Source organism: Xyrauchen texanus, chromosome 43 (genome assembly GCF_025860055.1).
Source record: "Xyrauchen texanus isolate HMW12.3.18 chromosome 43, RBS_HiC_50CHRs, whole genome shotgun sequence".
NCBI lineage: Eukaryota > Metazoa > Chordata > Actinopteri > Cypriniformes > Catostomidae > Xyrauchen > Xyrauchen texanus.
The window spans coordinates 15,974,853-16,001,944 of NC_068318.1; the positions used below are offsets into that span (position 1 = coordinate 15,974,853).

General features: G+C 38.7%; 3 protein-coding genes across 4 annotated transcripts in view; 1 reads left to right on the top strand and 2 right to left on the bottom strand.

The window, feature by feature from the left end:
• Nucleotides 1–204: 204 nt before the first annotated feature.
• LOC127635631 (endonuclease domain-containing 1 protein-like) lies at nt 205–1,591 on the bottom strand. The gene is made up of 2 exons (XM_052115789.1): nt 1,246–1,591; nt 205–1,133 (listed from the first exon to the last, which is right to left on the bottom strand). The coding sequence occupies exons 1-2, from the start codon at nt 1,549–1,551 to the stop codon at nt 525–527; spliced, it is 915 nt and encodes a 304-aa protein (XP_051971749.1). The 5' UTR covers nt 1,552–1,591; the 3' UTR covers nt 205–524.
• Nucleotides 1,592–3,659: 2,068 nt separating this feature from the next.
• Nucleotides 3,660–5,616, bottom strand: LOC127635632 (endonuclease domain-containing 1 protein-like). Its single transcript, XM_052115790.1, has 2 exons — nt 5,302–5,616; nt 3,660–4,503 (listed from the first exon to the last, which is right to left on the bottom strand). The coding sequence occupies exons 1-2, from the start codon at nt 5,590–5,592 to the stop codon at nt 3,910–3,912; spliced, it is 885 nt and encodes a 294-aa protein (XP_051971750.1). The 5' UTR covers nt 5,593–5,616; the 3' UTR covers nt 3,660–3,909.
• Nucleotides 5,617–5,872: 256 nt separating this feature from the next.
• LOC127635629 (GRB10-interacting GYF protein 1-like) overlaps nt 5,873–27,092 on the top strand; it is a 32,806-nt gene continuing 11,586 nt past the window's right edge. Inside the window, exons 1-20 of one of the 2 annotated variants that reach the window (XM_052115783.1) lie at nt 5,873–6,137; nt 7,737–8,176; nt 8,396–8,457; nt 9,442–9,571; nt 9,757–9,852; nt 13,967–14,081; nt 14,226–14,328; nt 14,605–14,798; nt 15,678–15,895; nt 15,999–16,104; nt 16,346–16,495; nt 22,943–23,067; nt 23,170–23,401; nt 23,510–23,688; nt 24,611–24,708; nt 24,792–24,892; nt 25,010–25,083; nt 25,340–25,471; nt 25,671–25,868; nt 26,166–26,347. In XM_052115783.1, coding sequence (XP_051971743.1) covers nt 8,423–8,457; nt 9,442–9,571; nt 9,757–9,852; nt 13,967–14,081; nt 14,226–14,328; nt 14,605–14,798; nt 15,678–15,895; nt 15,999–16,104; nt 16,346–16,495; nt 22,943–23,067; nt 23,170–23,401; nt 23,510–23,688; nt 24,611–24,708; nt 24,792–24,892; nt 25,010–25,083; nt 25,340–25,471; nt 25,671–25,868; nt 26,166–26,347 — 2,468 coding nt within the window. In that variant the 5' untranslated portion in view covers nt 5,873–6,137; nt 7,737–8,176; nt 8,396–8,422. The remainder of the gene's footprint in view (nt 6,138–7,736; nt 8,177–8,395; nt 8,458–9,441; nt 9,572–9,756; nt 9,853–13,966; nt 14,082–14,225; nt 14,329–14,604; nt 14,799–15,677; nt 15,896–15,998; nt 16,105–16,345; nt 16,496–22,942; nt 23,068–23,169; nt 23,402–23,509; nt 23,689–24,610; nt 24,709–24,791; nt 24,893–25,009; nt 25,084–25,339; nt 25,472–25,670; nt 25,869–26,165; nt 26,348–27,092) is intronic. The other variant, XM_052115784.1, reaches the window with a different exon arrangement.

Genomic DNA, 27,092 nt, shown 5'->3' on the forward strand with positions numbered 1-27,092 from the left:
GATGATACTAACCTAGAATTCTCCTTAGATTTTATTGGTTTGTATTAGTAATTATTATTGAAGAAACCACAATAATAAAAGAAATAAGTTGGTACACCTTTTTCAACATGACATCATTGCTTGTTTTCATTCTCACCCTTCAAACCTTCAAAACCAGCCAATATTCATCCTTAAAAAACACTACTTAGAACTTTATGTGGTGTCAGTGAGCCATTTAATGTGTATATGCAAATTGAGGCAGGTCACATTTACATTGTGCATGGAGTACAATGTTAAGATAAAGACAATAAAATGGTTTCCCAAGTGTAGACAAGAGAGCTGACAAAAAACAAAAAAAAATGCATCGCTACACTAAACTAAGCAACCAAAGTTGTTTTCACTCACACAGCCATTTTTTTACACCATAAAGTGACATATTTTCCATAAACAGCTTCAATATCAGACTGCTGTATTTAAACCTTATTTAAACTTCTGAAAAAGGAAACCTCAACCAAAGCAAAGCTGTAAATTGAAGAGGGGTCAGATCATATAGTATGGTACAGGTAGGGAGGAAGAGGGGAAGGAGCTTTGCAGTTCTCATAGAACAGTTGGAAGTTCTGGTCTACATCAATTCTTTTCTTCAGGTACTCCTCCAAGTCCATCAATATGAGCTCATGTACAGCATTCCCCTCCTTGGCATTCTTGGCGAGGGCCCCTTGGGTTGGGAAGTGGATGCGTTCTATGTGTGGTGCATTCCGGTCATAGTCAGTGCAGCAGTAGGCAGACCACACTTCGTCAGGGATGCCAACCCTATTCTGGTTGTTACGTCGGATCATATTACCGGTAGAGGTAACCCCAGTAATTATGTAGGCCGTGCCCCGGCAGTAGTTGTTGAGCCGTACTCTAATGCGCTCTTCATATTCACGCCATGGTCCTATGTTGAACTCCCGCACCTCTGGAACAACATTGGTGAGTGTGTAGGTGGCAGCTCGGTCACGGGGGTCAGACTGGTGCTGGTCGGGGTTCAGATGGCCTCTCTCGTACAGTACCACATCAGAGTAGTCTTCCAAAACGGCCTGGCTATCCTCAAACTTCATATGTAGGTAGCCAGTAGGGAAAGGCAACATGTTCCCATTTCCATCAAGTTCTGCAAGCTGAGAGGAAGTTAATGACATCCTTTACATCCTTTACAATTACAATCTTGACAAGGAAAGACAGTCTTCTTTTATCAAACCCTAAACTCAAAATAAATGGTACCATAGTTACCTGAGGCTCATACATCCAGGGGTAGTCCACACGGCGATCACCCTCTGTTTTCTTGAAGGTATATGCAGAGTACACTGGGATACGTTTTTTAGGGTCGTACAGGGTCACATATCGTGGTTTGTCAGAGTAGCGCTGACAAATCTTTTTGAGTCTGGGATCATTGAAGCCCCGTGGTGGGGTTCCCATGTAGAGTGAATCCTTGCATCTCTCAACATGGTTGAAATCATCAACCACGGTTGCGGTGACCCAGTGTACAGTGAGCCACTTTGTGAAGGTGAGAGCCACAAGGATGACGGAGAGATGCATTTTAGTCTGAAGCAATCCGGTGAACTTCTCAACTGTCTCACTTGAGCGTTTCTCAGATAGAATGAGTGAGTGAGAGAAAGTTGAAGCTGTTTCTTTCGAATGGCTTTGATTAGATAAGCAAAGCAGGAGAACTGATGACACTTTGCCTAGAAGTACAGTGCTGGTGTCCTTAGCAACAATTATACTCCTCTCCTTCAGCAATGAATCCTGAGTTTAAAAGAGAATGGTTTACATGGATCTTGGAGTAAATGCTGTGACGAGGAGGAGGGCATTGTTGGGCCGTGATAGTGCATGGCCGTTGCTGAATCAGCTGATCAGCGGGAGAGTGAGATAAAGAGGAGCCAGAGGCACCAGTTCGAGAGAGACGCACACGGCCCCGCTACATGTGTGTCTGTGTTCGTTTATGTTTCATGTTGTTTTAAGTACATTTTTATCATTAAACCTTTATGTTGACTGTTCAGCCGGTTCCCACCTCCTCCTTGCCCATCCTTATACTGTTACAGTGGTGCCAAAACCCAGATAGGAGGAGAGATGTGCTGTCTCGGAGTCCTCGCTGCTGCCGTCTGCCTGGCGACTGAGGGGTTGCTGCTGGCCACGAGAGCAGGAAGAACCGCTGCCTTCCGCCAAGAAGGGGAGTGGTTCTGTCCGCCGGGTGCCGGAGGACACGCTGCCGTCCACTAGGGGAGGAGCAAGCTGCCCATCCTTATACAGTTACAAATGCATTGTAACATGGTCAGACTATGGAGTAATTATTATGTGCCATAGATTAATTTGACCTTATTAAGGGTGATCACATTTTGAATAGTTTATGCTACCTTAATTTATTAAATGAAAAGAAAATAGAAAAATAGTGACCCAGGACCTCATTCCATCCTCAGTACCTCAACTATTTTTTGGAATTATGTCCACACCTCTTTAGAATTACTCAACCTTTCTCTTTGCAAAATTGCCAATAAATAAATCAATAATGATAATATTTTTTTATCACTGGTTAAATAGCAAAAGTACATAGGGTCATTAAAGACACAAGATATCTAATAGTGACACTTTTTTTTGCGCTTCAATAAATATACAATAAATATATATATATATATTTTCTCTTAGCTATATGACAAATTAAACATCAAAATATATCAGAATGTAATATATTATATTACTTTCTAATCTGACACTTTGGGCATTTTGTAGATCCATTCGTGATAGATATACAGTACATGTGAGGTTGCTAAAGATCCAAGGTATTTAAAAACATTTGCCTAAACACGTGTGTATGTAAGGGTTAAAATTATGCTATGTACATGAAAGATCCCTCAAATTGTGCAGCTTGTTGAGGAGAGGTGCACTTGCTAATACTTTTCTGAACAATTGCCTTGCATGCACCCAAGTATCATGGTAGCTAGTTTCGACTCAATAGTGCTCCTTAAAAATCCTACGTATATACTCCAGAGTGAATATCACACATTATACAGTAATTATCCTCTCCATTATGCCTTAATTTACTGAATGATAAACCAACAGCTTTCTATTGTAGTTATAGATAAATACAGACATGATAGGTCAGAAAAATACAATGTAATACCTAAAACAAACTTTTCTATCTCTTTCTCCATAAATTATCTATGTGTGTTCTCTTATCTGTAGAACTAATCATCGACTTGTATGACTGCCTTCTAAAATGTAAATCAGGCTATTCTACAGGCCCCATCACAAGAGAAGAAATGTCAAGAACAAATTTAGTATTAATGTATAATGAAAGAAAAAGTAATACAGACATAAGCCTGTCGTTAAGGAGCCGGTGTCCTGAGCGAAACCTTGCTTGTATTCACTAATTTGATAACATAAGCTATATTGCCACAGTGTGAAATGACTTGCACACACACACACACACATAAAAACTGATATTTGTTTCAGAAAGACTCTGTACGAACACGTTTTATATGAAGTTTTATATGTAGAAGTTTTATATGTTTTTCAGGTGTTCACAAGTACATCTCAAAAAGGGTGTTACTGGTTATTGAGAGACTGTAGGCAAAAAGAGAAGATTAAGAGTTCAATTCTTTATTTTAGAAGAGTTACACTCAGATACATTGACGTAAACATGCTTATCATGTGAAAAAAGATTTGATGTGGCATTTTCATTTCATGTTAATGGACCTAATAAAACCACTGATGTCCCAGATGACTTTAGTCATTAAACTAATTTTAACACTCTCGGAAGAATTGGAAGAAATTGTGTTACAAAAGTAATTAGATTGTCTACCACTTAAATATTTGGTTACATCCTTGCGTTAGCCCAGGGTTAAAAAATAGCCCTCGGCTAACAAATGGTAAGCTACGTGTACACAAAAGTGTAAAAAATCATCCCAACACGATGCCATCGTTAGGCTTACAGTTGTCAAAGAAAATCTGAAACCTCTTGTCTACAAAGGTGTTCTTCTTCAAAAAATCTTCCAGTTGACTCACGGACATCTCCAAGACCTCCGATCCTTCTTTCTCATTGAGCCCATGGGATGAAAAGGCTGGGAATTTGGATCGTTCTTCAAAGGGTGCATTGTGATCGTAATCTATACAGCAATACGCTGACCACAAGTAGGTGGGGATGGCCACTCTGTCGATGTTGTGTCTGCGGATCATCCTGCCTGAGGTGGTGACACCAGTTACTACATATGCCGTGCCACGGCAGTAGTTGTTGAGGCGACGGCGGATGATGTGCTCATGCCTTTTCCAGTGACCGATGTTGAACTCGCGTACCTGTGGGACCACATTGGTCAGGGTGTAGGTGGCCGCCTTGTCGTCAGGGTGAGCCTGGTGCTCATCAGGATTTAAATGGCCTCGTTCGAAATCGACAATGTTTGAGTAGTCTTCCAACACAGCCTGGGCATCAGAAAAACTGCCAGGAAGATAATCCTGGGGGAATGGTTGCATCTCACCAGAGTTAGAATCTTTGGAGAGCTGCGGCAGTACAATAAAAAATGGTGTGAGTGATATGTTAGTATATTGAATATGAATTCTCATTTTCCTCTTCTTAATAGGCTATTGAATATACCCTGATAGTGCAAGTACATCAACCAGATGCCAATTTGATGTGTGTGTTTATCTGGAAGGCGTATTTTTTAGGTAGTTTGCTAATCTGCAATACGTCTAAAAATACATTTCCTCTCGGATGCCAGTAAGACATTCAGCAGACGTCTTACGAGATGTTTATGATTTAGAATGTTTGTCAATCTGATCTTGTTAAAATGTTAATCAGATGTTAATTCTAATGGGATGCTTTCCAGATGAAACGGTCTTAAACACACAATTCGGAGATGTACGTATGCTATCTGGGTACATTTATAATATATAATAATATAAATACAAAACATATTATACATATGGTGAATATACAAGCATAACCAATATAAAAATGTCAATATTTTCAAATAATTGTAATAGTTGGTAGCCTATATCAAATAACAAAGATTAAGATAATTTATCTGTGCCTTGTTTTTGAGCATTACGCCCTTAGAAATGTTGTTGTAACCATGACTGTAGTAGCCATGCTTAATTTTGTGATTCCTATGGTTTTACTACTATTAACACAGCTAAACTATGGTTACTGTAGTAAAACCATGGTGTTTTTTTTAGCGCATGTTAGAAAAAACAATTGAAAGAGACGTTCGGTGTGAACTTCCCCTAAAACTACTGAAAGTTCTTAAATCACCCTCTTGTGGTCAGTCAAATGGAAGAGTCTATAAGTATGTTAACTACCTGAGGCTCGAACATCCAAGGGACGTCAACCTTCTTGGAGCCGTCGGAGCGCTTGAAAGTGTATGCAGAATACACCGGGATGTGGTCTACTATATCATACAGAGTGATATACCGTGCCTTACCATTATAACGCTGACATATCTTTTTAAGAGAGCGGTTCTCAAGACCCCGTGGGGCGGTACCCATATACAGAAATTCACGACATTCTAGTGAAATCTCTTTCTGCACTTCCGAGCGCACATTCACCAACAGAAAGCAGGCGATCAGCTGTAAAACGGTTCGGAAGCCCATTACATTGAAATAAAACGGATGACTCCTTTGAATAACTTCTTTGGATGTGTCAAGGTGTCCTCATTTTCCATGCATACATACTGAAATGATAGTCAAATAACCTGCGCTCACCTGACGCACCGCTCAGTTGCATTGTCTTGCCAGAACGTGACGCTGTTTGGAAGAACGCACTTTATCTCGTGCAAACTGAAGAAGCGGGTCCCTCAGAGACAACCGCGCATGATTGGACGGATTTGTCATGTGGTTCGCGTCCAACAGCCATTTTTGTAAAACACAAACAACAAGACGACCGAGCGAGATTGAGAAACTCATAGCGACCCTTGCAGATACACGATAAAACTTAAATATACAGTTCAGCTTCGATACACATACAAGATAAGTGTTCAAAACTAGAGACATACAAGTTAAATCGTTGGTTACTGCGGAGCACATGTTTGCAAAAGGAGTGAATTATTTCAAGAAGATCCAACTCTGGAGAAAACAGTGGCTGGCTAGTTTAGCCTAGCCAGGCCAGCAAGCTCGCTTTGGCACATTTCGCAGATGAGGTGCGGACAAAATAATTTTCCAATTTATTTATGGGCAGCGTGGTTAGTGCATTGACTTACATTAGTTGTTTTTTTTACTGATAATCAACTTATGTCATTAGAGGTAGTTACACATATTTGTTAGAGGGGTTAAGAGGCTCATAGTGGAGTGTTGAAGGCCTGCAGCGAGGCGCGAGGGGTCAACTCGAGAATTTTTGAGACTACCTCTCCATCTTGTTTAGGCAACATAATAGCTGTTTATAATTTGATTAATTCTTAACTTCCATTATAAAGTTTCTCTCATTCCAAGCTTGTTGCATGTTTCTGTTATGCAACAGCGCGGTGAGCTTTATTATTTAAAACGTTTTCAAATTAATTTCACATGGGATAATGCAATATATCTTTTGAACTGAATTTTGAGTAACTGTTACTTAATTTCTCGTTTCAGCAAATGTGAATATCCCTATTGTTTTAATGAAACCGTGTTAGAAATACAGTAGGTTTATTTATATACAGTATCAGCAACAGCCAATTGAAAAATATCATTCGTCCACTATTTGTTGTCATCTTTTAAAGGGATAGTTCACCTCAAAATGAAAATGTTCTCAACATTTACTCGCCCTCATTCAATCCCAGATATGTTGTGACTATTTCTTCTGTTGAAAACAATGATTTTTTGATGAATATCTCAGCTCTGTAGGTCTGTACAATGCAAAACTCCAAAAAGTACATAAATGCTGCTTAAAAATAATCCAAATGACTAATTGATCTATTTGGTTTTGGTGAGTACAGACCAAAATCGAACTTATTTTTCACTGTACATCTTAACATTGCAGTCTTTTGGCACGATTGTGATCTGAAACTCCATTACACTTCCTAGAGCTTGACTCATGTGCAGAGCGCTAGGTGGCGCTACAGGAAGTGTAATCTGACCTGAAATCTGATCGCCAAGGAGACTGCTGGTGACAAGATTTATAGTGGAAAAAAGAGTTACATTTTTGGTCTGTTCTAATCCTAAACTGATTTGATATCTCCAGAAGCAAGAACTAAACCACTTGAGTTGTGTGGGTTACTTTTATGCTGCATTTATGTGCTTTTTGGAGTTTAAAATTTTGGTCCCCAATCACTTGCTTTGGACCAACAGAGCTGAAATATTCTTCTAAAAATATTTTTGTGTTCTGCTGAAGAAAATCATACACATCTGGGATGGCATGAGTGTGTGTATACAATGAGAACATTTACATTTTTGGGTGAAATCTCCGTTTAACTCTTTTGCAGTTCACCAAGTTCTATAGTGACAAAATAATTTAAGTAAATATTCCATGAATTCTGAAGTAATATGAGACCTTAACTGATTTATATTAATAACAAGAACTAGAAGAATGTTGTTTAAAATAGCTTTAGATGAAATAGAGTGTGTCACACTGCAGGACTCCTCTGTCAATCATGTAAACTCACCAAATGTTACTTTGGTTATCATGGCGTTTAGTCATTTGAATATGGCTCATGTTATGTCGTTTTCAAGCTTTTAAAATGTACATCTTGATTCTATCTTGTTAGGTATGCAATGTTATTCTTATATTTACTATAAGCTGTTGTGATTTTTTTTTTTCTCTGCAGGTGTGAGGAGTTGGGAGCTGAAGGCTTTTGTAAAAGCAAAATCTCAAATTCAGAACAAAAAAAAAATTAAGAATTTAGAGAAAAGATTTCTTCATCAATAGATACGGCATTACAAACTTCACTGAAAGTTTTGTCTAACAGCAGTTGCTGTTATTAATGCTGCCACCAGTTCTTAATTATGCTGTGTATTTTCTCTAAGGTGTTTTCAGATTGATTCTTTTTATTAAAGATCTGAAGTTATTGGCACATTAGGGTGGTGTGCCATCTTTTGGAGGTCTTATTTCTGGCTTGAAATTCATCAGCTTTTATCTCCCTGAAACTGGCAGCTATTGAAAACTTGTAAAGAGTTTAGAATTAACAAGTCCACCTCCGCACACAGCACCACCTCATTCCTGTCCCCCGTTCATCCTGGTCCTTAAAAGTCCTATTCTTTGGACTAGGTAAGAACTCTACCCGGTCTTGTGTGATTGATGTGAAGTCTGAAAGACCTAAAGCTCATGCAAACATATTAGTAAAGTTAAATTTGAAAGTGGTTATGTTTGAGTTTTGTATTTTTGTAGTGTCTCACATGTGTTTAATGATCGTGATTAATGCCCTCAGTGTTTTGATTTTCATGCGAATTGTCAAATTTTTCATTTTATTTTTCCTTCTGTTAACAGAAATCTTGAGCCCTCTGGACACAGAATATGACTGCTGAGACACTTAACTTCGGTCCAGAATGGTAATTCACACATTTGGGGTAGTTTGAATTTAGATTAATGTGCAGTACGTCCCCTCATTCCCTGTTATTTGATCTGCATTCAGTCTGTTAAGATTGTACTGATGAGGAAAAGCAGAACTACAGAAAATATTATGTAAGCTTTGACTCTTGTCAATGTCCTTTCTAAATAATATTTAATGTACTCAAATGTATGAGCTGCCAGATTCTGTTGTGGGTAAAATTGAGTTTTTTTTTTTGTCCTACTTCCCCAGTCATTTTAATATTAGGAAACAGATGTTTCCCCTTTCTGTGTAGTTTTGTGATTTGTTTTGACTTCAAAATAGAAGTGATTAATGTCTCTTTACTGCTAAGATGAGTCTTAAAGGACTGTTCACCCAAAAATGAATGTTAGCCAGAACTTTTAATGTCCAAAAAGAGGCAGCATAAAAGTAATCCATAAGACTCCAGTGGTTAAATCCTGTCTTCTGAAGAGATATGATAGGTGTCAGTGAGGAACAGATCAATATTTAAGTCCTTTTTTACTATAAATTCTCCTCCCTGCCCAGTAGTTGACGATGTGCACAAAGAATGTGAATTGCAAAAAAACAAACAAAAAAAATAAATGTGAAAGTGGAGATTTATTATAAAAAAGGACTTTAATATTGATCTGTTTCTCACCCACACCTATCATATCGCTTCTGAAAACATGGTTTTAACCTCTGGAGTTGTAAAATTACTTTTATGTTGTCTTTATGTGATTTTGGACCTTCAAAGTTCTGGCCACCATTCATTTGTATTGTGAGGACAATACATCTGAAATATTCTTAAAAAATTTTTGTTTGTGTTCAGCAGAAGAAAGTAAGTCACACATCTGGGATGGCATGAGGGTGTAAATGATGGGAGAGTTTTAATTTTGGGTGAACATTTCCTTTATATCCTGAATAGTTAAGTGTCAATTGCCCATTTAAAAACTAACAATGTCATAATTAATTTTGCTTTCTTCAGGCTCCGTGCACTATCCAGAGGGGGGAGTGTAACGTCCCCTCCCCCTTCCCCTGCAATGCCAAAGTCCAAGTTGGCCGATTACCGCTATGGCCGCGAGGAGATGTTAGCACTTTATGTCAAAGATAACAAGGTGGGGGTCTTGTGGCATTTGTCATAATCGTCCGAGCACAGTGCATGCTGCCAGCTGCACAGTGTAAGACCTTTATACAGTATGCTTTCAGTATAGCGGTTGTCTGAATGTTAAAATGTTCATGTAAAAGTGAATATGTATTTGTTCATTGCCTACCTTTTATTGAGATTTGTTTTTGTATTCAGATCCCTGAAGACATGCAGGAAAAGGAGTTTGCTGCTATCCTGCAGGAAGAACCTCAGCAGCCGTTGGCCTTGGTACCCCTAACTGAAGAGGAGCAGGTTAGCTCTCTCTTCTATGATCACTTCACTAATGGCTCCTTGTAGCAGTCACAATAAACTGCAGTCACTCCATTCTAGAAATAGACACTTTAAACTAGGGCTGTCAATCGAATGAATTACATGGTGTCCCGATTAATCGCATATACAAATATTTGCTGAGAAAGCCCCTCATATAACAATAATTCAATATATAATATTAATATACATATTTATATAATTATACATGGTTCTCTTTAAATATTAAAAAATTATATATTTATACACACACACAGGACATCCGGAAACTATTCACAGCGCTTCACTTTTTCCACATTTTATGTTACAGCCTTATTCCAAAATTGATTACATTTATTATTTTCCTCAAAATTCTACAAACAATACCCCATAATGACCACGTGAAAGAAGTTTGTTTGTAATCTTTGCAAATTTATTAAAAATAAAAAAACAAAGAAAAATCACATGTACTTGCACATGTATTCACAGCCTTTGCTCAATACTTTGTTGAAGTACCTTTGGCACCAATTACAGCCTCAAATATTTTTTTGAATGATGCTACAAGCTTGGCACACCTTTTTTGGGGCAGTTTCTCCCATTCTTCTTAGCAGGACCTCTCAAGCTCCAACAGGTTGGATGGGGAGCGTCGGTGCACAGCCATTTTCAGATCTCTCCAGAGATGTTCAATCTGGTTCAAGTCTGGGATCTGGCTGGGCCACTCAAGGACATTCACAGAGTTGACGCTCCCCATCCAACCTGTTGGAGCTTGAGAGGTCCTGCTAAGAAGAATGGGAGAAACTGCCCCAAAAAAGGTGTGCCAAGCTTGTAGCATCATTCAAAAAAATATTTGAGGCTGTAATTGGTGCCAAAGGTACTTCAACAAAGTATTGAGCAAAGGCTGTGAATACATGTGCAAGTACATGTGATTTTTCTTTGTTTTTTTATTTTTAATAAATTTGCAAAGATTTCAAACAAACTTCTTACATGTTGTCATTATGGGGTATTGTATGTAGAATTTTGAGGAAAATAATGAATTTAATAAAATTTTGTAATAAGGCTGTAACATAACAAAATGTGGGAAAAGTGAAGCGCTGTGAATACTTTCCCGATGCACAGTGTGTGTGTGTGTGTGTGTGTGTATATATATATATATATATACATACAGTGAGGAAAATAAGTATTTGAACACCCTGCTATTTTGCAAGTTCTCCCACTTAGAAATCATGGAGGGGTCTGAAATTGTCATCATAGGTGCATGTCCACTGTGAGAAACATAATCTAAAAAAAAAAATCCAGAAATCACAATGTATGATTTTTAAACTATTTATTTGTATGATACAGCTGCAAATAAGTATTTGAACACCTGTCTATCAGCTAGAATTCTGACCATCAAAGACCTGTTAGTCTGCCTTTAAAATGTCCACCTCCACTCCATTTATTATCCTAAATTAGATGCACCCGCTTGAGTTCAGTTAGCTGCATAAAGACACCTGTCCACCCCATACAATCAGTAAGAATCCAACTACTAACATGGCCAAGACCAAAGAGCTGTCCAAAGACACTAGAGACAAAATTGCACACCTCCACAAGGCTGGAAAGGGCTACGGGAAATTGCCAAGCAGCTTGGTGAAAAAAGGTCCACTGTTGGAGCAATCATTAGAAAATGGAAGAAGCTAAACATGACTGTCAATCTCCCTCGGACTGGGGCTCCATGCAAGATCTCACCTCGTGGGGTCTCAATGATCCTAAGAAAGGTGAGAAATCAGCCCAGAACTACACGGGAGGAGCTGGTCAATGACCTGAAAAGAGCTGGGACCACCGTTTCCAAGGTTACTGTTGGTAATACACTAAGACGTCATGGTTTGAAATCATGCATGGCACGGAAGATTCCCCTGCTTAAACCAGCACATGTCAAGGCCCGTCTTAAGTTTGCCAGTGACCATTTGGATGATCCAGAGGAGTCATGGGAGAAAGTCATGTGGTCAGATGAGACCAAAATAGAACTTTTTGGTCATAATTCCACTAACCGTGTTTGGAGGTAGAAGAATGATGAGTACCATCCCAAGAACACCATCCCTACTGTGAAGCATGGGGGTGGTAGCATCATGGTTTGGGGGTGTTTTTCTGCACATGGGACAGGGTGACTGCACTGTATTAAGGAGAGGATGACCGGGGCCATGTATTGCGAGATTTTGGGGAACAACCTCCTTCCCTCAGTTAGAGCATTGAAGATGGGTCGAGGCTGGGTCTTCCAACATGACAATGACCCGAAGCACACAGCCAGGATAACCAAGGAGTGGCTCTGTAAGAAGCATATCAAGGTTCTGGTGTGGCCTAGCCAGTCTCCAGACCTAAACCCAATAGAGAATCTTTGGAGGGAGCTCAAACTCCGTGTTTCTCAGCGACAGCCCAGAAACCTGACTGATCTAGAGAAGATCTGTGTGGAGGAGTGGGCCAAAATCCCTCCTGCAGTGTGTGCAAACCTGGTGAAAAACTAGAGGAAACTTTTGACCTCTGTAATTGCAAACAAAGGCTACTGTACCAAATATTAACATTGATTTTCTCAGGTGTTCAAATACTTATTTGCAGCTGTATCATACAAATAAATAGTTAAAAAATCATACATTGTGATTTCTGGATTTTGTTTTTTAGATTATGTCTCTCACAGTGGACATGCACCTACGATGACAATTTCAGACCCCTCCATGATTTCTAAGTGGGAGAACTTGCAAAATAGCAGGGTGTTCAAATACTTATTTTCCTCACTGTATATATATATATATATATTCAGTTAATTAAAATGCATTACATTCTTGTAGCGGAAGAGTTAATCATTGATAAGACAATACAAAAAGTGGCTTTAGAATACAATGTATTGTTTACTACCATATTGATCATAAGACAATCATTGGCATACAGTTCACAGCAATCCATTACACAAGTGAATTTGTCAATCAGTTGGAGATTTGTTATGAGGGCTTGTTTAAGGACCTTGTTTACACCTGCGTCAGACTTGTTTTATTTATTTTTATTAATGCTTACAAAACTTTTACATCTAGAGCCAACAGGTATATTAAAACAAACAACAACAAAAAGGAAAATAACAGTTTAAATAAAAATATAAAATTGTTTACATATTTCAAAACACTTTACAGCTTTCTTGTTACTCAAATTGGAAATTGTTCTTAGGTATTGCTGAACCTCTGAATTAAAAATTAAAACTAATGGTTTATAACCAACATACTTATACATTTATGAATACTAAACTTTGCCAACAAAAGCAGAGCATTAATCAAATAATATTCCTTATGAAGAGACATGTCATAGCTAAAAAAAAAAACGAATAAAACATTTTCAAAACAAAGTTGAAAGCTGGGAATAATATGATCTCTAACAATCTTGCAGAAATCAGACCAAAAACAAGTTGAGTAGGGACAACTCCAAAATAAATGAAAAAATGTTTCTGCCTGCAGACCAAAAAATTTATATAAAGAATATATCGACATCACAATTAAATCTCTCTACAAGAAAATAATTAGTGGGGTAGTACTTATAAGTTTTATTTGTGATTAAATATTTATCTCATTCCAGCTACACCCTACGTCAGACATGCTTGTGTGGCGTCTCGGGTGCGTTGTCATAAACATAAAATGTTTAGGTCACTGTGTCAAGTTAAATATAGTTTAATACTCAATCTTTAAACACATCTCGAGATCCCTTAGTTCGCATTTGCGCTCCATCAAGTGTTTTGAACGCAAGAACGTAATGCATGTTTGTGTTGTTCTGCCTACTGAAGTGTTTTCTTCACGGTATAAACTGAGCGTTGCTCATACAGCTGAAATTTAACTTACTGCCCTCTGGAGTAAACAGGTGGTACTACAAGCTTGCATTTCTCAGGAATCTTCCTTATTATGGTCCGGGGGCATTGCAATTTAATTGTTAATTTTTTTAACGTGTTATTTTTTGTAAAATTAATCAAACTGAATTAACGTGTTAAATCGACAGCCTTATTGTAAACATTGAATTATGCCCATGTATTTGTTTATTATGAGAAATATTGTTTATTTCAAGTGTCTGTATAATCAGTCATAATTTTCACTTGATCTCTTCTACTTTTCAGAGAAACTTCTCAATGTCTGTGAACAGCGTGGCTGTGCTGAGGCTTATGGGAAAAGGAGGTGGGGCTGTACCAACAGGTGTAATTAGAGGGCGTGGAAGCACTCGAGGAGGCCGAGGTGAGTTGGCTGCATTAGTCGACAAAGAGGGGTGTTAAAAATACATCAACAATGAAATTCAATGCGTCTAATAGGGAATTTAATTGCTGATCCCAGCACAAAACCAAATGTAAAACCTGCTGCTTTTTTACTTCTTGACTGCAGGGAGAGGCAGAGGAGAGGGTGGACTCTACCAAAGAAATGTGGATGAAGAGGTTGGGTTTGGCCTTGGAAGAGAGATGCACCGCAGCCAGAGCTGGGATGACAGGTGGGTTCAAGCCATGAGTTTTCCAGTAATTTGTGCACTACTAAGTTTACATTCTACGCATACAACTGTCAGTCTGATTGTCTAACTATGCATCTTTTACCATATTAAATTTACAATAAAATATCTGCATCACTTGTATCTAGCCAAATCATTGATTCTGTGGACGATTCTTCATTCTTTAACAGTCTGAAATGTGTATATGTTTAGATCGTTTTTTTTTTTTTGTGCTGAGCTTTAGTATCATATAGTAATGCAGAGGTTTGTTTTGCGGTTCAGAGGTGAGCGGCGCTTCGAGAAGCCTTTAAGGTGTGACAGTGTCAGTGGTGGATTTGAGGAGGGTGGGACAGTAGGACGAAAAGACTATGCCCGCTCGGACAGCAATAACTGGCGAACACTCAGAGAGGAGCAGGAGGACGATGATGGGTCAGAGCCTGGGGGAAGCTGGAGGATTGCAGGCGGACGGCGTGACGGTACATTCGTTTGTTTTGTATATATTATATAATTCCCTTACAAGGCAAGCCAGTCCACTCTGCGGTAGGGGTGCAGCGGTATACTGGTTTCACAGTATGAAAATTGACAGTTATCATACCATGTACATTTGCTTATCTAGGGAATTGGGAAAAAAATGCAACCGAACGGAGAATCTCACCTGCGCGTGCGCATCTTTCCTCCTTGACTGCCTGTCAAACTTTCTTATTTATGCTAATTATTTATTTTCAGAAGTGAGACATTTTTTTAACCACTTCCATTTAAAAAAAATATTTAATTGTTTCAAAAAAAAAAAAAAACTTCTATTTTCATTCCTTCAGATGTCATTGTAATTGATAATAATAATTGTGTAATACAGTGATATATTCTGAGACTGTTATCATACCGTGAAAATGTCATACCGCTGCAGCCCTACTCTGCGTCCATTTTTGGAACTCTCCAGAGCAGGCTTGGCAGCTATTTTTCTATGTAAACAAGCGACATAAAATTACAGCTCCTATCTACTTGAATGAGGAAATACTGAAATTTCCAAAATGATTGGTCAAGATTATTATCAAAGAACATTTTTCAAATTAGCAGTAAACTCTGACAACAGTGGTATCATAAATTGTGCTTCTTTAGCTTAGGTCACGCAAAAAAAAAAAATATATATTTTTCAGGCTGGGTCAGCTAGTACGCATGCATGTTCTTAAGTTGACTGAAAATATCTGAATCAAAAAGGTAATTGGCTCTTTTACCTGTAAGACGGGACTTCCTTTTCTATATCCACTGGACGTTCCAGTTTCTCCCATTCGTTTTAATAGCAGTGGTCCCTTTCTGCTAAACTCTAATATTATCAAATATGTCTCTTTGCCACTTAGATGGTGGTCCTCGTTCAGCAGGTTGGCGGGAACACAGCAGTGGAGATGCCCGTCGTAGGAAGTTCGACTTTGACTTCCGGGATGGAGAGAGTGGGCGGAGAAGGGCTGGAAGTGAGGGTGGAGAGGAAGATAGAGATGGCTTACCTGAGTGGTGTACAGATGAAGAAGAGGGAGAGATGGGAACATTTGACTCCTCTGGAGCTTTTATGTGCATTAAGGTGTTGTGCTTCTTCAAATAATATACAGTTTGTTCCATTTAAGATGCTTTGTCATAATTAACATCAGTTAAAAACAGTAATTGAGCCTTCTGTGACACCACAGAAAAACCACAGAGATGCAATCCCTGAAGACCGTGAACTGGAATTTGAGGCTCTGGAGGAGGAAGAGGAGGGTGGTCAGGAAAATAAGGACATCTCTGCTGATAAACGTGAGGAAAAGCTTGATAATCCAGAATCTCATCTGATTTGAGGCTGTGAAAGGGAAAATTTTACCTGAAGAATTGAGAGCCTTGCTAGCATTTTGCCTTTTTTTTTTTTGGCAACAACTGACCTACAGAAGCTCTGACCTAGAGAGTATTTTAAAACCATTAGAATGTTATAGTTCTTCTGCCAAAATTTTCTCTCACTTTCTTCACTGTTTACTTGTCTTGCTTTTGTTTTTTCTTTTAGGGGAAGATTGTGAGGTAGCATCTGTGTGTGAGGGCGATGGGAAGTCGTCATCTTCTCTTGCTGCGTTTGCCCCTAAACACCCTTCAGATGAAGAGTCTCCCAAACAGATAGTCACTCCTCCCTCAAAACCTGCACCCCATCCAGCTGAAGGTTTGTACAAATTGTGTCAATCTTCAGGCCATTGACTTCTATTTTTCTTCATTTGGGCTACCATTGTTTCAAGAACATGCAATGCAAAACACTCAGAATTAAAGCACCAAGTAAACTTAGGTCAGGCGTGAATGCTAAGTGTCTGCATAGCATACACTTATAGATGAAGTTACTGTTTAAAAACAAATGCTCTGCTCAGGAACTTCTGGGTTCTTTTTGCAGTGGAGATAAGAACTGCTGTCTATGGCGCTTCACTCAAACTGAGCAGAAAAATGCCCAAAAAGTTGTTTTTGGGGTCGAGACTAGGGCTGGGACAATTCATCAACGTAATCGATGTCATCGATTACAGAAATATGTTGATTTGCATAACATGCGTCGGTGCGTCGCAATGGAATAAATAAAATGGCATCACCCGGTTTAAGCATGGATTCCCCGAAGAACAAACTGCGGCTAAAAAAAACGTTCTCATGGTGATCTAAAGCATGGAAGTATTTTAGCCGGAGACCACCCAACGATGTGGTGCTGTGTAAGATATGCAAATTGGAAATGGTTTATCACAGCCGTACAACCGCCATGAACAAACACTTGAAGCAAAAGCATCCCGGAAACACTTGTCAAGACGGCAGCACCGTAAGTCCTGTTTACTTTTTGTCCCCACCCAAACATGATATAGTATTACAACACGTGTATCTGTTAGTAGTAGTCACTTAAAATATATTTTCTAAATGTTTCCTCATTGCCCCCATGTTAAAAATTATTTCTGCACCGCTACTAACGTAACTTTATACCATGCATGATCTAATTTTCTTATTTGGCCGTTTTTTATTTTCGGTTTACTTTAGCAGCCATGCAGCCCTCTAAATTTCGTGTAAATCACTCGCATATGTGAGGAAGTTTCGCACTATGCGACCAAAAACGTCTGTTATTAGACACTGGCAAGTCAAATTTAACATTTCGCTCACCAGTGAGCGCGGAGGAAAAAGCACTTGTCTCATTCTCTTGAACTCCAAACATCTCAGGGAACTGCACCACCACAGCAGCTCTCTTGAGTGTGTGAAGATGAACCACTTCTCAAATGCTCTGAGCACGCCGTCTACAGGGCCGTGCGCAAATCTCCCGAGAAAATATAAACAAGGTATAAACGGATTCGTTTTGTGAACGCAAAGCGCTCCAGTTTCACTTTACGGCCATGTAATGTCAAATATCTGTGGTCATTATGGGTTTATTCACACAGTGTTATAACATGCAGTGAGACCGAGGAGATGCTCTGCTCTATTTCGGAGGAGATGATCAAATGCAAGAAACAGAATCTCAAAGTCTTCCTTCATGAGAAATAAGGGCTTGTGAGTTAACCAGAGAGCCTTAAAATAATTTGTGAAAATGAAGAATTTAAGGCAGAAATATTTTACTATTGCATAATATAATTTAATAGCTATACAGGTTAGCTGGGTTACAAAAGAAGCAAATGAAAACAAAACATTGAAAGTCCGATGGATCAAAAATAAATCGGACTCATAAGAGAGAGAGATATTAGTTATTTAGACATATTTTGATAATTAATATATTATTTTAAATATTTTATAATATTATTTGACTGTCATTCATACGTTTCTGAAGCCTGAAAAGGAAATCCTATACCCTTATTTTATTATATAACCTAAGCTAAATTTGTATAAATGACTTTGTGTGCATGAAGCACACAGTGAGTTTGTATGGTAATTAATCATCATATTCGTGAAACACCTAAAACAGACAATTTATCATCATAGTCCTAAAACAGTAATCATAATCACAATTATTTGTTTGACAATTAATTGTCAGTCAAATTTCACAATCGTGACCCATAATTTTCATTATTAGGTTCCTACCTTGTGAATTTTGTTACAAATGTTTCTTTTACTGAGAGTTGATTAAGCATGCACAAGTTTGAGTTTCCCCCTGAAATTGACTTTTACATTTTACATTTAGTTTAATTTATTTTGTTGTTGGATTGCTAAAATCTCACCAAAATAAAATTAATGTTGGACTGTAAAATGGAGAATACCATTTAAAACGGCTATTTTTGTTGCAGAATAATGCCCTACAGTGCTTACTTTGTTTCTTGTACATTTGTTTAAGATAAGATAATTTATTAAAATATTAATGACAAGTTTTTTTTTTATTTATTTTGGGTTATTTAATTGTTATATTAATCAAGAAATAATAATTACAAATCTTTAGAAAAATCGGCAAATTAGTCATAAGAATAATCGACTAATCGAAGAATTATTTATTTTTAAATCGTTAGATTAATTGATTAAAAAAATAATCATTAGGTGCAGCCCTAGTTGAGACAGCACGTTTCTGAAAGATTTTTGGAGATTCTGTCTTTTTAATATTTCCATCAGGATCAGTGGATCAGAAAAAAACTCAGGATTTGACATAATTAATGAAATTACACATTGGCATTGTTATGGCATCTGCTCTAATGAGACCCAATTGACCCGCAGCTGATGTTGGTGGATTTGAACTTTTTACAAAGGAATTGCACAAACTATGATCGCAAACCTTTTTTTTGTGATTTATCATTTTTATTGATTTACAAAACAAACAAATAAAAGCAAAACATATATATGTAGAATCAACATTTAACCCCTACTACCAGCCCACCTATCTTCAAACACCCCACATGAGCACATACACAAAAAAATTATAATAGTAATCACACACATCAATAACTACACCTCTCTCTCCACTGCCTCACCCCGAGAGCCCTCCAAGAATGCCATGTATTTGCCCCATTTCCCAACAAATGAATCCAAATTCCCCTGTCTTCTAGATGACCCTTCTTCGAAAGCCGCCACCCTCCCCATCTCCGAGCACCAATCCTGAAATTGGGGCACTCCAGCCGACTTCCCCTTAAAACAACTTGTCTGGCGATCATGACTGGTTAGGACCCAAGTTTTGGTGTTTATTCCCTATATTGATGACTGGCCCATTGCATAAAATAGTGTCTGGGGCAAAATGAAATTTAAGTGCCCAATACGTCACACATAAAACTCTGAACCTTCAACCAAAATTCTTGGACCTTGACACACCACCAAAAAACATGGGTTGTGTCTCCAATTTCTGATTGGCATCACCAGCTGGTGGGTGTGTCTTTAAGACCAAGCCTTTGCAATCTAGAGGAGGTCCAATAGAATCAATGTAAAATCTTGAATTGCATAAGGCACAACCTTGCATCTCTAGTTGCAGACTTGGTGTTTTTTAGAATCCTAGCCCACACTCCCCCCTCCAATACCAAGTTTAAATCTTCCTCCCATAATCTCTTGATAGAAGTTAAAGCTCTGTCCCCCAGACTCTGAATTAGCAGGGAGTAATACACTGATGCCTCATGACCTTTTCCAAAGCAGTAATCACCACTCCCAGATTATCTGCCGCTTAAGGGGGTATATGCTACTCCCCAAAATAGTACAGAGCAGGTGGCGCAGCTGTCCTTAAGAACTGAGATCTGGGAATTCCAAAATGTTGAACTAAATTTTCAAAGGATCTCAACACACTGTTCTCCTATAGGTCACCGAGCATATTAACCTCACTCACAATCCACTCTGACCAGCAGAAAGGGGATTTATTTATACATAATTTTGGGTTTAGCCATACGCTCGATGCAACATTTAAATAAATGTCAGAATTAAACACTCTGGACACTTTTGTCCATTTTGAATGCAAATGCGACATAACTGGGTGCAACTTCCTGTTCAATATAAAACCAGGGAGGGGCTCTCTAAGGTGGAAGTGACCAATGAGCCAAATGTCTGAGACTAAATGCATAATAATTAAACAAATTCTTGGGTAGGCCTAGCCCACCTTTGTCAATCGGCCTATGCAATTTACTGAACTGTAATCTGGGACATATACCATTTCCAAATGAAGGACTTTGCTATGCTATCAAATTGCTTGAAATAAGAGAGGGGGACATCTATAGGGAGAGACTGTAGCAGGTAGGTGAATTTTGGAATACAATTCATTTTAATAACATTAACCTTCCCAATCATAGATACATGTAATGAAGCTCACCTGCCTACATCACTCAAACCTTTTTATTAATGGGTCAAAATTAACCAATTCATTTGCTGTGAATACAATGCCACTGGAAGGCGCAGTTCGCTGTCGGAGCTACAGTTTCGAATTTAGACCAATTGACTCTGTATCCTGAGAACTTAGAAAAGGAATTAATAATTCTGTTGAGGCAAGGCATAGATCTAGTGGGGTTGGAGAGGAATAATAAAATATAATCTGTTTAAAGCAAAAGCTTATGCGCCATACCTCCCGCCACCACCCCTGGAAAATCATCTTCCTTTCTTATCGCAGCTACTAATGGTTCCAGGGCAAGACAGAACAATAATGGGGGAAGAGGGCATGCTGCCGGGTGCCCCTATCCAGAGTAAAATAATCTGAAATGAATACATTTTTTGGTAACTCCGCTACCTGATGTCTATAAAGTAACTTAATCCATCCAATAAAAGTATTCTCGAACCCGTACATTTCCAAAATCATAAAAAGGTAATCCCATTCTACCATATCAAAACCTTTTCTGCATCAAGTGAGATGGCAGAGACTGGTGTCGGAATATTTGCCACTGACCACATGATATTGATGAAACGCCTAATGTTATCAGAAGAGTTGCAGTCCCAAATAAACCCCACCTAATCTATATGTATAAAAGATGTAGTCATTTTATCGGTTATTCAAAAGTTTTACAATATTTTTTACATCTAGATCAGAGAAATTGGACGGTAACTCTTATACTCGTTTGGATCTTTGTTTAAGAATCAGACTGATCTGTGCTTGTGTCATGGTTGGCGGAAGCTTTCCACTCTTTAATGATTACGTATAGATTTCTAACAAAAGTGGAGCCAGTTCTGTAGCATAAAATCAAAAGAATTCAAAGGCAAAGCCATCTTGCCTTTAGGCAAGGCCTTCATTACCTCGCCAAGCTCCTCCAAGGTGATCTCAGAATAATTATTTTGCTTAGTTGTCAGTTTAGGGAATTCTAATGGTTCCACAAAGTTTCTAATATCTTCATCAGTAGACAAAGATGTTGAACTATAGAGATCCAGATAGAATTCTTTAAAAGCATTATTATCAATGGCTGAGGTAAATATTTCCCCACCAGCAGATTTCACTGAGGGAATGGTAGAAAAAGACACTGTGCTTTATATATCTAGCCAAAAGCTTCTCTGCTTTGTTACCCAATTTAATATTTGACATTATTGCCCTGAATAGCCAAAACTCCACCTTCCATGACAAAATAGTATTATATCTGTATTTCAAATGGGTCAATTCTCTGAGGCCATCAGACGACATTCGGCGCTTCGTCATTTTTAATATTCCCTTTCAACTCCATGATTTCTCGTGCTTTGGAGGTTTTGGTGAATGAACAATGTATGATTCGACCCCTAAGAACCTCCATAAGTGCCTCCCAAGCCATGCCCACAGATGATACTGAGGACTGGTTCGAACCCATATAAACATTGATTTCAAACATTGATTCTGCAAAAGGGATACATTAAAGTGCAAACTATATGATTTATTTTTTCCCGTATGTTGCAACACCTCTAACCTCACCATGACATGTTTCCAGTTGAGCAATCAACAACAGATGATGTTAGGGATATATATACTGTATACAAATCTATTCTAGAATACATTTTATGGACTGATGAAAAAAATGTATAGTTCATACCATATGGGTTCAAAAGATTTTTACACATCCTGTGAAGCGTCAATGTTGCTCTAGGGAGCTTAAACACTTTTGCTTCACTATGATCAAGGACTGATTCCATCAATAGATTAAAGTCTCCTCCCAATATTATATCATGAGGGGTGCCAGCACTTCAAGATGTACAAAAAAGCCCTGACCATCAGCGTTAGGTGCCTAAGTATTAGCCAAACTTCAAGACATCACTGTAGTCCTTATTTCTTACCTTATTTGCACCGATCAGCCACAACATTAAAACCACCTGCCTAATATTGTGTAGGTCCCTCTCGTGTCACCAAAACAGCATCAAACCGCATCTCAGAATAGCATTCACCACAATTGAGTGGTTATCTGATTTACTGTAGACTTTGTCAGTTCGAACCAGTCTGGCCATTCTCTGTTGACATCTCTCATCAACAAGATATTTCTGTGGAAACAACAACAGTGCATGTGCAAGTCAAGATTGTGTGTGTGTGAGAGGAGGTCAGGGGAGACCTGCATTTGTATAACGCAAGTCTTTAGAAATATAAAGACATATTTATTTCTCTAAACTCTTGAAGAGAAATAGTCCAGTGTCTCATAGCAATGAGTCTAATGAAGTATACTTTGAAAGGCTTGCGTTTGACTGTGCGCAGACGCTTAGCGTTTGCTTCAAAACGATTGTATAATATACTTTTGGGATCAAGACTGAGTTTGTGTTCATGTAGATGCAGCTCCAGCAGGTGTGCGCACACAGCAAACATGGAACTCCTCCCCTCTGTCCAGAGGTACTGGCCTGCCAACAGTAGGGAGGGACACTGAGGAAGAAGATGGCATGAAGCACCTTCAGCAGGTCAGTTTGTTTGCTTGCTTTTGTATACAAACTATGCAAACCATGTAGGTGGCTTCCCATTGATCATCGCTCTTCAACTACAATTCTGGTGTCTGTTGAAAGGAGGCTGAAAAAATGGTGGCGTCCCTGCAGGATACGTCCCTTGAGGAGGAATGTTTTACTCAAGCACTTCAGGAGAGCCACATTGCAGCGGCACACACTCACACACACCCCACTGTACACACACACTCTCATTCCACCCCACACACGCTCCCACACTCTGCCAGCGCTCTTCCCCTCTCCCATGAATCCGCCATGAAGTGGTTCTACAAAGACCCTCAAGGAGAGATTCAAGGTAACACTTTCTCCAAGTACATTTTCATTACTCAAGGAATTTTACGATTTCATTATTGCCATGTTCACTCCCTAATTTGTTGGGCTAACTTGATCATCTCTCTCTCAGGTCCATTCACTACTGTGGAAATGTGTGAGTGGTTTAAGGCGGGTTATTTTGCCATGACTCTGCTGGTCAAACGTGGCTGTGATGAAGGTTTTCAGCCTCTGGGTGAAGTCATCAAGATGTGGGGGCGAGTGCCTTTCTCTCCTGGCCCTTCCCCTCCTCCCCTGCTGGTAAGAAAGAAGGTGAAATATAAAAAAATGGCTTTCATAATGCTTTAAAAAAATGCTCTAATATGCATTTATTACTGACTGTTTTTAAGAATACCCCTTAACCAATGTAAAATCGTCTTTTATAAATTTGTGGCAACTGCAACATGATGAAAGAAACAAGTTCAATACCTAGTTAAATTTATCATTAATAATAATCAGAATTCTTCCACAAGGTAATGAGTTCATTAGCCTAATATTATTACACTGCTCTCTGGAATAATCTATTCTTATTTGTCAATGGCGCCATCTAGAGGTTTGATATGACTTCTGAGTAACATCTGATCCTCTATATAACATACCGCTCATCATGGTGTTGTGAGCCATTTTTCCTGCTTTTCGGATCACTGTGCAATCTCTATTTATGTGGCAAGTCATCTTGTAATAAGATGCATAATGAGCAGTCAGACATTCATTGATTACAAAAACACCAATCGGATGTGAAATTCAGCTGTTCAGTGATTTCTTTCTTCTCACATAATTACATTAATTTCAAAGCAAATCTATGTTTCATGTCCATGTTTTTATTTATTTGGTTAATATCCATGTAATAAGCAAGATAATGTAAAGTCAGCAGGTTATCACATAAATAAATGCCTTAAGGATGATACAAGACCCGTACTGATCACCCTGTAAGATTTTATTTTGCAGTGAAAACCAGCTGACTGTGCATTATCCCTTACATGGTGTAGTAACTTAGAAGATGAATTTAGAATTTAATTCATATGACGTCACTGATCAGGGTTTCTTAGCTTTATTCAACAGCAAAATATGTGGCTCATCCAATCACAAATATCTAATATTCAATCTTTATGTTCAAGTTAATAAAAGAAACGCATACAATTAACAGTAAATAATACATTGACTTATATTTTCTGTTTTCTGTCGGTCTTCTTAGGGGAACATGGACCAGGAGCTGTTGAAGAAACAGTTAGAACAGGCTGCCACTGCAGCTTTGTACCAACAACTGCAAATGAGATTCCAGCACATAAACCGGTACTAGCACCCTATGAAAATGTTTCATGTGTAGTTGCATTACAATATTTTGGGTTTGTTAGTGATGTGAATTTTTTTTTCAGGAGTGGGGAGACTGGAATAATGCCTGCTATGAACAGGTCTATGTCAGTGCCGGACACTGGGCCCATGTGGGACATGCCTACCTCAGTCTCTCAGCAGTCGGGTATGAAACACCATTTTTTTTTTTTTATTCTTCGTAAACATTTACTGGATCATTTATTCTGTCAAGTGCAGTTGCTCCAGCAGATTTCGTAACTGTTTGTTCTTTTGTGTGTTGTAGGCAGTGAGACCAGTCTGTGGGACTTAACCATGAGTAACTCTGCTCAAGGTCCAACGCTTGAACATTTACAGAAAGTAAGAGACATAAATAATACTCAATAATACAGTCCATTAAGCACATGCTTTTAGCCAGAATCTTTTGCAGTAAAGCAGACATTTCCACTGAAGAATATTGGGGAATTTCTTAAGGGCACAATAATGAACAAGCGGTGCTATGAATTCATAATTCTGCTAATAAATATGACACGCATCCCGATCATGTTTCATACAAGTGCTTAAACATAACCTATTTCATGTTCTGTTAATTGAATGCGTTCTGGCTATGTGTTAGATTCAGCAGGAGAGGCGTGAAGCTGAACTCAGGGTGAAGCGTGAAGAGGAGGAGAGGAAACGAAGGGAGGAGAAGCGTCGGCAGGAGGAACAGAAGAGGAGGGAGGAGGAGGAGCTTTATAGACGAAAACAGGTGAGACACCTCTCCGGGCCACAAGTTTCACTCCATTATACCTTCAAATTTACAGCAAAATCTAATGTACATATTTACCTATATAAAGCGCATTCATATGTTGTGTTTGTAAGCAGCGTGTGTGATGCATATAAATTGCATATATCTTTGTTCTTAATAAAATTTATCATGTGTATTGCGTTTTCATATTTCACACCAGAGCCGTCAGCAGCAGGAGTTGATCATGAAGTTTCTTCAGCAGAGCCAGCAGCAGAGTGTGTCCGGGGGCACAGGATGGAGTGGAAGCCAGGCAGGATCTCTTTCTCTGGGCAAGGCTGCAGGAAAGAGCATGGGTTTTCTTGAGCTGGAGTCAGAGAGGCTTCTCAAACAGCAGCAGCAGAGAGCGCAGCAGCAAAGAGTAAGAACATCCTACATCCTCATGAGCACTTTAAAATGCATTTGCATGTGTGGTAAATCGTTTTGGGTCTTGTTTTTATTTTCCTTTAGAGATTTGAAAAATTAAGTTAATTGTTTTTGCTTGAATACAAGAGTGTTTTCATCTGGGAATCTGTTTAAAGGCTCTCCTCTAATTTTTTACTTTTTTTCCACCAGTTGTTTTAGGTTTTCTTGTTTGCTTCCAGTTTTAAAGAAATTACTTTGAATGTGGTCCCACTTGAGCTGTTGCTTTAACACTAATCATGTGTGTTTCGTTCAGCATGGAGGTTTGACGATGGGCCAGTGGAGTGACGGCACAGCAGGTATGTGGGCAGGATCTGGCATGGAAGGGAAGGTTGGAGGTGGCAACCCTGCTATGGGCATGTGGGATGACGCTATAAAGATCCAGGCCAGCCATCGCAACATGGGCCTGAAGAACAGCCGAAGCAGTCCCTCTCTCAGGTACACAAACTTGCACTCACAAAAATTTACTTCTCCCTGTTTACAATGATATTTTTGCACACACCCTTAAAGGAATAGTTCACCCAAAAATTATAATTGTCTTATCATTTACTCACCCTTATACCATCTTAAATTGTATTACTTCTGCAGAAAAAAATATATTTTGATTGAGATATGAAGAATTAATATCCATACAATGTTAGTTAATGTTGTCCAACACTTTCAAGCTTCCGAGTGCACAAAGGCAGCATAAATGTACGATTTAAATTCATATTGGTATTTTTCATTTATAAAGTCCCTTTTGCTTAGTTACATCCCTGCCTGTGTTGGTGTTTTTTTTTTTTTTTTTTTATTGTTGAGGGGGGGATAATTAAATGAAAATGTCTCTGGTTACGTGGTGTAACCCTTGTTCCCTGAAAAATGCAGAATGAGATGCTGCGCTGAGAATAGCGCTTTGGGAACAATCCTACATTGTGACCAGCTGTGAATATGTGTGTAACACGTCAATGAACATTGACTGGAATTTATAGTCTCGGCTGGTGAGATCATTGGATGCACCTGTGGCCAGGCTATAAATAGATGTGTCACCAGCGTGTCATCAGATATTTTATTCTGAAGAGCAGTCCTGGGACATCCCAGTGCAGCAAAGAAGCGCAGCATCTCGTTCCGCTTTTTTCAGGGAACAAGGGTTACACCACATAACCAGAGATGTTCCCTTTACAAAAAGCTTCACTAGGATGCTTCA

What these genes read in the sequence shown, in the direction of transcription:
- LOC127635631 (XM_052115789.1), bottom strand. Translation starts at nt 1,551, where the DNA reads ATGCATCTCTCCGTCATCCTTGTGGCTCTCACCTTCACAAAGTGGCTC. An exon ending in CCTGGATGTATGAGCCTCAG is followed by an intron (nt 1,134 to 1,245) that starts GTAACTATGGTA and finishes ACTTCCTCTCAG; the next exon opens with CTTGCAGAACTTGATGGAAA.
- LOC127635632 (XM_052115790.1), bottom strand. Translation starts at nt 5,592, where the DNA reads ATGGGCTTCCGAACCGTTTTACAGCTGATCGCCTGCTTTCTGTTGGTG. An exon ending in CTTGGATGTTCGAGCCTCAG is followed by an intron (nt 4,504 to 5,301) that starts GTAGTTAACATA and finishes GTACTGCCGCAG; the next exon opens with CTCTCCAAAGATTCTAACTC.